Source organism: Podarcis tiliguerta (assembly GCF_965153285.1).
Source record: "Podarcis tiliguerta genome assembly, chromosome: 8".
In the NCBI taxonomy this organism is placed as follows: Eukaryota; Metazoa; Chordata; class Lepidosauria; order Squamata; family Lacertidae; genus Podarcis; species Podarcis tiliguerta.
Genome location: NC_139541.1, coordinates 19,554,684 through 19,568,641, shown reverse-complemented (window position 1 = coordinate 19,568,641; position 13,958 = coordinate 19,554,684). Strand labels below are relative to the sequence as shown.

General features: G+C 40.6%; 1 protein-coding gene across 5 annotated transcripts in view; it reads right to left on the bottom strand.

Moving 5' to 3' along the window:
* The window catches only part of PRKCZ (protein kinase C zeta), a 93,110-nt gene that overhangs the window by 22,533 nt on the left and 56,619 nt on the right, over positions 1–13,958 (bottom strand). For 4 of the 5 annotated variants that reach the window (XM_083454008.1, XM_083454011.1, XM_083454009.1 and 1 more), the window contains 3 exons: positions 8,315–8,446; positions 4,722–4,803; positions 4,314–4,366 (listed from right to left, as the gene is read on the bottom strand). In XM_083454008.1, coding sequence (XP_083310134.1) covers positions 4,314–4,366; positions 4,722–4,803; positions 8,315–8,446 — 267 coding nt within the window. The remainder of the gene's footprint in view (positions 1–4,313; positions 4,367–4,721; positions 4,804–8,314; positions 8,447–13,958) is intronic. The other variant, XM_083454010.1, reaches the window with a different exon arrangement.

Here is a 13,958-nt window from a genome sequence, read left to right as displayed (position 1 = left end):
AAAGTGAGTAGCACTTTGTACTGCTAGGTGCACAAGACCTGTGCTTCAAAAGAACATTCTGGTGCTTTAGTCAGGAAGCAGGCATTGCCTCCTCCATTCCCCAAAAGGGAAATACCAGTGAAGGGAGGGTGTGCACACTCCTTCTCAGTGACTACAACTTTCCCAGTGCACAGGACAACACACACAATGGAAAGGAGGGCAATGTTGTGTGACCGCAGAGGTGACCACTCGAAGATAATCACTGACAGATAAGTAACCTACCAGTCTTCTTTGCGACCTTTTTGCAGTCTCCTATATATGATAGATTAGTGAACTGACATACCTGGGAGGAAAGTGGTGCACCCTTGGGAGGTTCTAGACAACAGTATTACAGAAACATAGGTGGTGTGGACTACATGGAAGCTTTGCACAGCTCCTCTACTGACAAACCTACGATGAAGGCTAGAAATGGCCATTCCCCTGGTGGAATGACCTTTCAGCTTCTAGAGGCATTGGTTGGTAAAAGTAGGGTTGAACTATTGGGAGAAAGATTGAAACTCAGCAGTCCTGTTCGGTTTTGATTGTGTATTCTTAGAACTTATATGTTGCTCTTCAGGGCAATGCCCTCCCAAGGTAGCTTACAAAAGATAATTTGTTTCATACAAATAAGGGATAATTTAGTTTCATATACATGGCAGCAGCTCTTAGATGGAGCTGTATCAATGAACAATCGAAGGATTCCTAGGTGCAGTTGCTTTTTCCTCTGATGGCTATATGATACTAAAAGCATGTGGTGGAGATAGAAGACTAGGCTGCCCGGAAGAACTGCTCAGCAATTAGATCGTATAACTCCAGTAATGTACCAGTGCCATTGTTTCCCTGTATTTCCCTGTGCTAAACAGCCTAGGACTGGTTTACCTCTAAGACCACTTCTCTGATATGAACATTCCCAAACTCTAAACATAACCCTCAAAGATCCATCACCAAAGGACTCATTCTTAGAAGGGATGGTGCCTTTTCAGTGGTGGTGCCCAAACTCTGGAATGCCCTCCCTGAGAAGATCTATCAGACTTCCTTCTAGCTCAGGCATATTCAAACTCTGCCCTCCAGATGTTTTGAGTCTACAATTCCCACCATTCCTGACCACTGGTCCTGTTAGCTAGGGATGATGGGAGTTGTAGTCCAAAACATCTGAAGGGCCGAGTTTGCCTATGCCTGTTCTACCTTTTAAGGCTTTTTGAAAAACTCCTGTTTAAAGCAAGCTGCTTAGTGCTCTGTTTCGGCATAAATGTTGCTGTTAATTTGATTTGATTTCAAACTGCCCTTCACCAAAGTGGTTAAAAAAATGTGCAATTAAATAAATAAAACTAAGGAAATATAAAAACCTAGGTAAAAGGCTAAAGGTAAAAGACCCCTGGATGTTTAAGTCCAGTTAAAGGTGACTGGACCTTTGACCCCAGTCAAATGGGGTGTGGAGCTCATTTCACTTCAGGCTGAGGGAGCCGGCATTTGTCCATGGACAGCTTTCTGGGTCATGTGGCCAGCATTACCAAACCGCTTCTGCCGCAACTGAACATCGTGACAGAAGCCAGAGCACACGGAAGCACCATTTACCTTTACACCGCAGCGGTACCTATTTATCTACTTGCACTGGTATGCTTTCGAACTTTTAGGTTGGCAGAAGCTGGGACAGAGAAACGGGAGCTCACCCCGTCACGCAGATTTGAACCACCAACCTTCCAATCGGCAAGCCCAAGAGGCTTGGTGGTTTAGACCACAGCACCACCCACATCCCATAAAAACCTAAGGAACCATTAAGATACTAAAATAATCAGTCTAACAATTTAAGTAAGCACAAAACCGCAGCAAAAATTCTAATCACAAATACAGCATTATACTTTCCCAAAGGCCTGATTAAAAAGACGCATCTTCATGCTAAACCTAAAAATTCAATAAGATGGAGAAAGACTTTATAGTCGTAATGAGATTTTTATGGTGCTTTTGATGTCATTCTTAGCTTTGTTCATTGCTTTGTGCATAATAATACAATAATAATACAACTGCTCTGAAACTGACCAGATCAAATAAACAACTGAGAATATGCCCTAATCTGACCTCAGTCCGAAAGAAAATATTTGCCCTCAAAAAAAGATTTTCCCTCCCTAGCAAGAGACTTATGAAAGTTGCCTCTTCCGATTATTTTAGAGTAATTATTATTGGAAGCAATGTGGGGTTATTTCCCAAACCAAATGCAACGCAGATCTTTAAAATAGTTAAACTATATGTACAATGTTTAACATTTTAACTGTCTATTTTGGTTTGACCTTTTGGTACTCTGCTTTTAGCCAGATCAAGGATCTGAACTAGGGAAAGCATTTATATAAGGAGTCTTGATCTAGGATTGACTGCTATTAACAGGAGATTGAACAGAGCTTAAAGATTCCTCTGAATAAGACTAGCGACACAACACATCTCCAGGATGTGCTTTTTAGAATGACTTGTTAGGGCAGTGGGGATGATCAAATGTAAGAATATTAAGGTAGGGGAACCGCGTGTCCAGTTATGTGTACATCTAACACAACAAATACTCATTTTTCTTAGATTTTCTTAAGAAAATCAATCAATTATTATGTTTAACTTGTATTTAAGCTTGGGGTTTTAGAAACGATTGCTTTAGGCAGAGAATATATGGGCAGAAATTAGGACAGTCTAGTCAACTGCAGAAGCCACTCATGTGTACATTACTAGCACTGACAGCCAATCTAGTGAAGAAAGAAGATGAAGCATTTCAAATGATGGTCTGTTTATTAAACAATTGCCTGGCATCTTTGTTTTTTAAAAGTGATTGTTCTGAAAGCACTTTAAGACTATTTAAAGTGTTTCTGGACTTATCAAGCAGCTAGTTGGAGGTTGGGGGAGAATGGTCCTAGATTGTTGAGATAACCTCTATAAAAAGGGGAGGGTAAGTTTTTTTAGATGTTTAAGCATATATTTTTTGACAATTCTCATCTCATAACACATCAAGTTATAGAATTTCTGTAACTCCAAAACATCTGAAGGGTTGTCACGTGGAAATGGAGCAAGTTTGATTTCTGCTGCTCCAGAACCAAGATTCAAATTAGAAGAAAGAAGATTCCAACTAAACATTAGGAAGAACTTTCTGATGTTAAGAGCTGTTTGACAGTAGAACGGACTACTTCAGGTGGTGAACTATCCTTCGCCAGAGGTTTTTAAACAGAGGTTAAGTGGCCATCTGTCAGGGACTCCTTAGGTGTGATTCCTGCATTGCAAGGGGTTGGACTAGATGACCCTTGCATCCCCCTTCCTACTCTACAGTCCTATGATTCTATTTTTGTTGGCATCTGTCTGTCTCAAGAGACAACGGAGCGTGCCTCCGGGGGTGAAGTCAAACAGAAGTGACCCTACTGGGGCGCAAGCCTGGGCAGTGTGTTGGAAGTCCAGAGCTGCCCAGACAAAAAGACCCCCACCCTCGGTCTCGCTGATGCGGTCCAAAGGAAAGAAGAGAAATGCATTTGGGATCTGCTTGGTGCAGGAGTTACCGGAAGGAAGCGTACAAGGTGCCATCTGACCGTCTTAGGGACTCCACTCTGGATTTGTGTAGGGTTTACTCCTTAGCCCTTTTTTCTCCCAAATAAAAAGATATTCCAAAGGCAGTGGAGGTTTAGAATCAGAGTCTTGCTTCTCCTAGATGGGCTACCTTCCCATGTTGATGAGCTCCACCTGCCCCTCACTTCCCTCTACAGGACAGGAAGATATCACCTTCTTGACTATTGGACCTATTATTGGTCTCATCTGCTCAATCCACCAGAGCCTGTCTTTGCAGGGGAAGTCCTATGATTCCATGTACATTAACGATCTGTATAGTGATTCTTGGGAGGGATGAAAGGAGAACCATGCATGGGCATTCAAGCCCATACAAGGGCACTCAATTTGCATCCCACTCAGTATTTTAACTCCTGAAGACCCAATGTTTTTCCAGGAACAGTTCTTTCCCATGGATAGCTATTAGAAAACAGGAACCATAAGTTACAGGAGGTAAATGGGACCAGGCAGATTGTATTGATTTCACCACTGCAGGGGAGGGGGTTGCAGTTAGGTGTCATCTGGAGGTGAATGGGAGATTGTAACCCTAGAAAGGAAGACTGCTAGAGATGATGCTAATACAGGAGATGCAACAGGTCTATCTAATGAACCTGCTAGGATCAAAATTAAAGGTTATTTAATTGTTGAAAAAGTATGACAGAAATAAGGAAATGTGCATGCTTAATAGACTGAAGAAAAACCCAACAGTTAAACCTTTTAAGAAAACCTACCTCAGAATCATCCTTAATATTGTCATGCTTTCGGGCTGAAGGAATATAAGGTACTGCAAGAGAAAATGACAAAGCAGAATAAAAGCAATCAATACTACTACGCAGACTGGCTGCCGATTTCCAGTTCAAGCAGAAGACTTGCAGTTGCTGGGGACTGAACACAGGAACTTATGTATGCTCTATTACTGTGTGCACTCTACTATTAAACTATGGGCTTCTCATGGTAAAGCCATTCCATAGTCTTGGACCAAACACAGTTGTTCTCACTTTGCAGCAGGCTGCAACTGGGAGATCCAAACTGCCAATTAAATTTGTAGGGATTTTTACATTTAATGGCACCATATAAGGGCTAGACTAGCTGATTCCCCACCCCCAAACATGTACATTGAGAAAAGAAACATTACTTACTTCCATCACTCTCTTCTGTGGGAATGTCAACTTCATCATTCTTATCATCTAACTGAGGTTCCTGGGAAGGCATCACAGAATCCTGTAAGAATATATATTACTGAAAACTCACTAATGTTGACTTTCATGCAACTCTAGCATGCTCCCTGAAGACTCCCCCCACCCTTGCAGTATGCTTCTCCAATTAACTAGCATATAGCTAGACATGGAAACAAACCTTACACTTATTCTCTTTTTAAAATAAAACCTGCAGAAGATTTCCCAACTTGTCTCATATGAGATTATAGCAACAGCATACAGCAAGAAAGAGTGTAGATTTTGGGGGAGGTGGTTAAAAAGCCCAAGAGACATGACTGCACTCTCAAAATATATTAGTGTACCCCAATATGTTTGGGTATCATTTGTAGGTTCTTGCACATGCTGAAAAAAAACCATTTTTTTTGTATGAAGAAATTTAAGTCATGACTGCAAAAAGTAGGTTTGGAAACCAGAAAAATGGTACTGAAATCTCAGGATTTCTAAGCATCCACCTTCACTAAATGGTATCACTTCATGGAGGAAAGACAGCAGTAGTTTAATGTGAGACAAACATGTGTAACTCAGTGTACATGTTGCAGAACATAGGTAGTTTCCTACATGGAGGAAAATTAGGTAAATAACACATGTTGTATGGTGCTTTAAATAGGTATTATCTTGCCTCCTATCAAGATCTGCTATGAGTTTTTGCCATGGGTTTTGTAGACTTCAATTAAGCATTATATATTCTAACAGGTTTGGTTTCTGAAGGTGAATACTGTAGTTCTGCTGAGGGGGGCATTTATTCTGAGCCCAATTCCGCTCTGGTTCAAATTTACTTTCTGTTGTGGAAAACGTTACTGGCAACTGAACGTACAAAGACTTGTGCAAGGTAGTCAAATGTTTAAGAGCTGAGACACACATCTGAATGTGCACCCTACTGAGTGTTCCAGCTGACAGTTGCCCTGGGATTGCACAGATAAAAGGGCAGCATGCTCTGGCCCCATTCATTAGCCAGTAGGGCTATTAGCCTCAAGGACTACTGGGAGGTCAGGTCCCTTTGACTCCTATCCTGGCAAGATGGAGACCTACCTGCTCATATTCATATGCCAGAGGAGCAGCTGCAGCAGCAAGCTTATTTTCTCCTCTCCCTGCTAAAGAGAACACTGTAACTAAGAACTAGCACCCGAGTTTGAGCTTATATTCTCCTCTCCCTGCTAAAGAGAACACTGTAACTAAGAACTAGCACCCGAGTTTGCTTCTTTCCTACTCTCGCCCTGTCTTTTCTCCTTTTGTGTCATGACTTTTAGTATGTAAACCTGAGGGCAAAGACAATCTTATTATTGGATTGATGTAAGACATTGTGGGAGCCTTTTACAGCTGAAAGGCAAGACAAAGATGCGTTAAATAAATGACTAAATAATGGTGCAAAGGAGCATATCCACATCGGAACACACATTTTAACATGCATCCGATTCACACCTACAGATCCTCAGAGCAAGAATATACGAAACACTGAGGAGTTTCCATGGATATTTCAAAACATAGGATGGGAAAGCTGAATAATGCAGGCCTGTTCTTGTCATTAACATAATCCATTATATGAGTCTCTCTATAATGAATAAAATATTTTACTCTGGTATAAATTCATTTTATCCGTATTCACACAAGCAAGTATCCCCCTTTTCAGCCTGTTTGCCAAAATGGCAGACAGCATTTTAAAACCCTTGATTCAAAAGTGCAAGAAAACTTGTTAAACACATCTTTCCAAGGGTATATTACCAAACCTCCAATATATACTTTAATTTAAAGAGGTCCCCAAATTTCCCTTGTCTTGTCTTTCAATATTCCAACAATGGAGCATATGACTCCAGGAATTCTTTCCTGTTTAAGTTGATTTGATAATTTCCTCCACTTTTTTAACACCCCCCCCCATCACTTCTAATGTGTGAACAGGACCATTTAGGTCCCCCTTGTCCCCCAAGGAAAATTCTGGTTCAATCAATGGTCTCCAAATTCTGAAAACTTTTTAAATCTGGATTCACAACCTTACGTTTATGGGGAAAAAATACCTCTCTGCACTGACAAGACATCGTGCTTACTAATGGGGATTTATTTTTTCTTTCTGCTCAAGGAGTCACAGAAGCCAACAAGCTGACTTATTTCCTTTTTCAAATGCTTTTGAATTATAAAAAAAGAAACATTTTCGGTTAAAAATATTCCTCCTCCTACAAGCAAACCTGCATCTCTTTGGCCCTCTGCTTGCTGCATTCTAGAACATGAACATTCAGGGACGTAACAGAACCTCTGCAGGTGCAAAGCCAAAATTAAAGATGTGCCCTATCTATGGAGGCTAATCAATCCTCATACCTGAACATTTTTCAAGTGCCATTCCAAAGCATCCCTTTTTAGCTAACATTTTAAGAACTTAATAGTTTTAGACACATATGCATTATGCAAAATTAAGTTCTATAAATTTCCATGTCAGCATTATGTCGTTTTCCCTGGGATTTCCCAAGACAAACATCTGGAAAAGTGGCATATAAATTACCACAGGATGGATTCTTTGCTTCAAAAGCCACTTTTGTTTACAAGGTAGAGGATCTTGCCTCAGCACATGTTAACAAATACCTTCAACTTTGACTTTTGTTACAACTACATGTAACTGCTGGCAGCTTTTGAGCTATTAAGTGGGACATTTTATACCCAACTTGACTTCATATGCTTTATAAAGCTTTGCATTTATGTACAAAGATGTCATTTAGTTTTTGCATTTTCTTATTCTAATTGCTTCTTTTATTCCAGGGACAAATATATAATGCACAGAGCCTCTTAAATCTATATTGCAAAAACCTGGAACCAATTTAAAGTAGCAGGAAAGTCCTGAAAGCACAGGCAAGAAACGAACTCCAAAAGCATTCAAAGGATCTTTAATCTAGAAAGAATGAATTCCCAATGGGTTTTGATTTTAAGCTTACAAACCCTAAGCAGAGTGAAAGCTATGGCTGGATAGTTTCTTATGTGGGTTAGCAAGGACACTAATAAGATCCTGTCAGAAATAACCAACTATACAGGAGGCAAATACATACATATCTATTTTACATGAATGAATGAATTAGATACTGTATTATTAATCTTGGAGAAACTCCCTTGAAGTTAGCATGGCTTGCACAAGAGCATAGATTCAAGTAAGGGTAAGGCAAGATCCTTTTCTAAAGAGCTTAACATCTCATATCAAAGCAGGACTACAAGTCAACCTCAATGGAAAGGATCGGGAGATTACCAATTAAAATAATTTAGTAAGGGTTACGTAATATGGCAAAGGATATGGGAGTGGAGTTTATTCCCATAGTTTAAGAGAATATATGTTTATGATATTAGTGAAAGGCCTTTTATATTATGAGGGACTCAGAATAGCTCAAAGCACCTGAATAAAGTAAAAACATAGGCCCAAGATATTTAAGGCACAGCTGCAAACACCAGTCCTTTTAAAACTAATGATCTGCACATCTGTATAGCCTTCATACATGAAAAAAGTACACAGCCCCACTGAAGCTTTGTGCTGGAGCCAAACTTACCATATGCCTTTTGCAGGTCAGTGGGACAAGAATGTGACAGCGTTTATGGACCAACAACTTGCAGTTGATACACTTGTAGCCTTGCCTTCCGAGACCCCATATCCTTTCACTGCACTGGCCACAGTATGCTCTCTAGGAGGGGGAAAAAAAGTATGAATCATCTTTCAGAAACACCCACTTACAGACATCTTCCAGATTAAAGGGGGGGGGGGGGTTAAAGCATTTTGCACACTGAAAAATTGCTCACAAGTGCAATTTGACAACTTTCTATAGGACTAATAATAGGTTCTCTCATACGTAACTTTCACTGGCTGGAAAGTTAGGGAGCAGATTATTTGTTCAGCAGGAGCAGCAGAGGGAGAGATGGGAAGGCAGGCCACTCCACTGCCTCTCCTGAGACACCCTTTGGCTCCTTTTCTTGCTGAATTGTTTCCGTCCCAGATGGTCCTCTTTAAGAACCTTGTAACTTTAAGAAATGATGCTCAAGCCTGGTTTTCTGCTACTCTCCCAATCGATCCATCCCTTTTGTCACATGTTTTCTAGACTTTAGGCCTGAGGGCAGAGATGGTCTTATTTTTTCTTGAGCTGTGAGTTCCTCTAGGAGCCTTTTTGGCTGAAGAGCAGAATAAACATACTGAAAACAAACAAATAAATCTAGCTCAATACTCTCTACTGTGACTGGCAGCAGCTCTCCAGGGTCACAGGCAGAGCTCCCTCTTTCTTGCATTCTACATTTTAACAGGGATTGAACCTGCAAAAAGCAGAAACTTTACCACTGAGCTATGGCCGTTCCTTAGATGATAGCAAACAGAAGCTTGTGCTGTCAGGTACTTTCTATGGGACACATCACTGAAAATGCTTCTCTTCTGGGGTTAATATTACTTTTGTCAAAGTAAAAACAAACACCTGGCTTATGCAAAGCTCTCAGGTAGAACTATGGAGCTCCGTACATCCAAGCTACTGGCCTGATTTCAGTGACCCACACGTAATACACATGGAAGATTCAAACCAGTCCCCACCAAATGTACATACTTCAGTGCCCTAATTCATAGTGTACATGCAAAACCATTCGCAAATCTACCACCATTACAGCAAGAGGCATTCTGCTGTTATGCCTTCATACAAACACTTCCTTTTTCTTTCATGACGCAAAGGCAAAAGATCAGAACGGGTATTCCATTAGCAAAAGAACAATAAGATAACAATGACTGTGCAGTGATTTCAAAAGAGGAAGAGCACAACCTGCTATCATGAAGGGATGAGTAGTTCTTTCTAAGCATTGAGAGATGCATTAGATTCAAGAGCCTATTTGCTTGAATATTATTTTTTTTCAGGTCAGTGAAACAAATGAATAGCACCCCATTCTTGGGTTTGCAAGATGCTCAATGAAAATTTATGCCTCAGCAGAACTGTATTGATAAACTTAAGAATGTGTGTATTGGCCTTTTAAGGTGGCCAAAGATCTCCCCCTGCCATAGGCTTGATTCTCCTCCCCTCAATATTTTTTAGCTGTATCATCTTGGTTTAATTTGTCTGATTAAAAGCTGATAAAGAAGAACTAATACTTCATAAACAAATCACACATAGATGTTACATACACTTGAGCAGCACTGTGAGAAAACAACAGAGAAAACCCTAACAGAAAGTGGAAGGTTATCAGCCACAGCTGAGGCTCAAAAAAGTGCTATCTTTCTGCACATCAATTGCTATCCAATTCCCAATAGTACTTCAGGAAATATGATCTGTGCCAAGTTCCGCAAATTAAGAGGGGCATCTTATTAAGGCAAGATATATCAAAAGGGGAAGTATTTGACTTGTGAAATTAGAGAGCATCTCTAAAGAATCTTCCAAATTTGTTAGAAGACCTGGGAATGAGAATAATCCAGTTTACTTTGCTGCCTCTGCCCCAGAAGTGGAAGGACAGTTGCCAAAGAAAAGCCATCTTGTGCAGCCCATATCTAAACAATAAGCATTCCTAAAAGGAACTTGGGGAGAGGTTTTATTTCTAAATGTTTCTTAGCAATAATGATAGGGTTATCCTTCCTTTAAAAAGAGCAGTAGTAGGATTTTCTATCGAAAGTGTTCCAATAACTCCTGCTCTAAGTGTTTTACTTGGAGCCTAATTTTTTTTTGGGGGGGGGGGGGAGAATCAAGCCAAGGAGCCATTTTTTTGTTGTTGTTCTTTGCAAAAAATAAAACAGGATTTCCAATAAACATTTTACTGGCAGGCAAATCAATATTTCAGTCAATATGAACCAATGTTATAATTCACCTGCAAAAGGCATTTAAACAAGGTGGGGAAAGCTTATCAACTTCCATTTTCTTCCAATCATATTCTGGAAACAAGATAATCTAAACATGCAGAAAGAAATATAACCACAGAACAGCTGTCATAAGCCTGCTTCAATATGGCTGCATTTGTAACCTACAATTTCCGGTAAGCCCCAGTTGCTCCATCCCAAAAAATTAGAAAGTATGAACTAGTCCTACTTCTTAAAAAATACACAGGGGCCCAACAAATGATCTTAGAAAACCAGACATTGTAGCATTACAGAAGCTTAGCAGGTTTAGCCCTGGCTGGCAACAGAGATGGGAGACCACTGCAAGCCTCATATATGAGTAAGATGTATTTGCATAATAAATTCATTTTTATAACTTAAAGGAAACACATACAACTATCATTCAGTCTGATCACTAACCTCTTCCCTTCCCCCAAAACAAACATTGAAGTTGAGAGTAAAGCACCACAGTGTAGTCAAACTCTACTATAGGGATAGGGAAGATCTATGGAGGATAACTCCACAACACCAACTATTTTTTATGTTGTGCCAACACATTACCTTGTTAAAAATCCTCCAAATATTCCCAACTACAAAACTTGTTTCTACAAAATCTAAAATGCTCTTAAAAAACAAAACAAAACCCTCATCCTTAGATCTGACATTGCTCACCCTAGAAGGGAATTAATTCAAACTGAAAGTCAATACTTAATCTTGCACCATAACTCAACACAGTAGCCACTGAACCCAACCTGACTTTGCTTGCAAAGTCACACTTATAAATCTAACTCCATTTTCAGCTTTAAAAAACTGTACATCAGACCCGTTGGCTGTGTACACCTTGAACTGGCTTAGCATTAAGAATTTGGATTTGTAAGCCCACCTATATCTGCTTCTCAAATTACAGGGGAAGATATATGGGCATTTAGCGAAATCTATAACCACCATCCTGACTCCAAAATATATTTCCTGCTGTTCTCGAACAGTAGCTAAAAAAATAAAAGGAGCAAGGACCCCTCTAGCTCTTCTGTAATTAAAACACTCACCCATCACTCCCCTTCACAATGTGATTGGCTTATAAAAAGAGAGTAAATAGGATGAGCCAGTAACAGCACTCCTGAGTGGAAATGGCCAAGAGTGTGCTACAACAACTGAGAAATGAGACTTGCTCCAGCAAAATGTTTTCTAAAATGGAACAATGGATTGTCAAGAATTTCAGCTTTGCAGGGGGGGGGTGTCACTCTGTGTGGGTAGAAAGGTTCACAATAAACTAAATTTCATTATTTTACAACTTCCTGGGATGAGAATAAAGACCAGCTGACACTTATAGCAGAAAGGAAAATTATATATAATAGGGGGCATTTAAAAAAACGTAACTAAGCTACCTAATATCAAAAGCGTATTACTATTTGTCGCTTTGCACTGAAGAATAAACCCTAATTTTCAGGCCACAGTGACAATCATGGGAACAGAAGCCCCTGACTGAGTAGCCCTGAAAGCAGTTCTGTGCCTTGTTAGACGTTACTATGGCCCAATTCACACATTCAACTTACCATGTGGGCGGCCGCTTGAAATGGAGCTGTGTGGGAGCAACTCTGTAGCAAGCCATGTGTGTGAAAGCAGCTCCCCATGCAGTTCGGGTGATTTCATCCGCACCACTGCAAACTGAAATTGCCCACGCTTTATGGGAAGACGTTTCACACAAATAGCTTGCCACAAGGAGATGCATCCACATGGTTCTATTTCAAGCAGCGTAAACACACACACACACACACACACACACACACACTATATATATATATTCAGTTTATGAAAGTTTCTTGCCTGCCCATTTCTTATTAAATGGTACTGCGACAAGAGGAGGGCCTACAGTCTACACAGTAGAATTCACTGCATCTATGCTGGAGAAGAGATGCTTGCTTTTTCCACTTGCTGGACTCCTGCTTAAAGTGTTCACACAAGAAGTCACCCTGAGGAAACTCTAGACCTAACAAAATTTTGTGGAATACAAAATGACTAGAAGAGGATTGCATTCACAGATGCAGGCTTCCTAACCTCTTCCCCTATACAGGGGGTATACAGTATGACTATTGGCAAAACTGATAAGGACTGATGTGGGTTGGAACTTGGAGGGTCAAGCTTCTTCATCCTTATCCTGTACCTTGATCTTAAACATGTGTACAGGCTAAATCTTTCTGCAATGTAGCTGTAATACCATGTTTTGTGCTGCTACTTTAGTTTAACAATGATCTGATAGCATAGCAAATTGTGTAATTTAACCATTAACTGCACCTGTTTTGGTATATTTACTGTAAGGAATAAAGAACATAAAAAGCTATGCATCTGCTTGGGATAAAAGCATCCTTCTTTTACATTCTTGTGGTACATTTGGTCAATTCTGAGCAAGGCCCAAGTCTGTACATTACCCAAATGAGTGAGACCTGCTATTTGTTTTATATTGTGCAATATATGGCACACAGAGTATTAAGCAGAAGTTTTGGCTTTCAGCATGAAATGCACACTTTTACTTGAAGCAGACTCTTTCATATACCTCAAGATTTATTTTGTGTGTGCAGAAGAGGCAGAATTCCCACATGAATATAGTAGTATGAGAAAATGTATTGGTTAGAATAAAATCAGGGTAGCGTCCAATGTTAGTCCTATCAGAAAAGAGCCACTGAAGTTAATGATCATGGCTAACAGTTCCAGTAATTTCAGTGAGTCTACTCTGAGTACGCCGTATTTGGATACAACCCTATACCATTTGATTTCTAAGCAAACTTTCAATTAAAAATACTCATATCTGGGATAGGTAAAGGTAACCCTGCCCGTTGGGGCCAGTCTTGCCAGACTCTAGGGTTGTGCGCTCATCTCACTCTATAGGCCGGGAGCCAGCGCTGTCCGCAGACACTTCCGGGTCACGTGGCCAGAGTGACAAGCTGCATCTGGCGAGCCAGCGCAGCACACGGAAACGCCGTTTACCTTCCCGCTGGTAAGCGGTCCCTATTTATCTACTTGCACCCGGTGGTGCTTTCGAACTGCTAGGTTGGCAGGCGCTGGGACCGAACAACGGGAGCGCACCCCGCCGTGGGGATTCGAACCGCCGACCTTTCGATCAGCAAGTCCTAGGCGCTGAGGTTTTACCCACAGTGCCACCCGCGTCCCCTACATATCTGGGATAGGAGTACTCATACTCATAGGTCTGGGATCCAAATGGCTACCAATATTTGGCATGCATATGGTGGGCTTCTTGACTTTGCTTCTTTTAAACAGTGGACTCTATCCCTACCATATCACAATCTGCTTTTGAAAGCCCCTTTGCTTTCAAAGAAGCCCAAGCCCTTGTATACTGTATGTTCCACCCC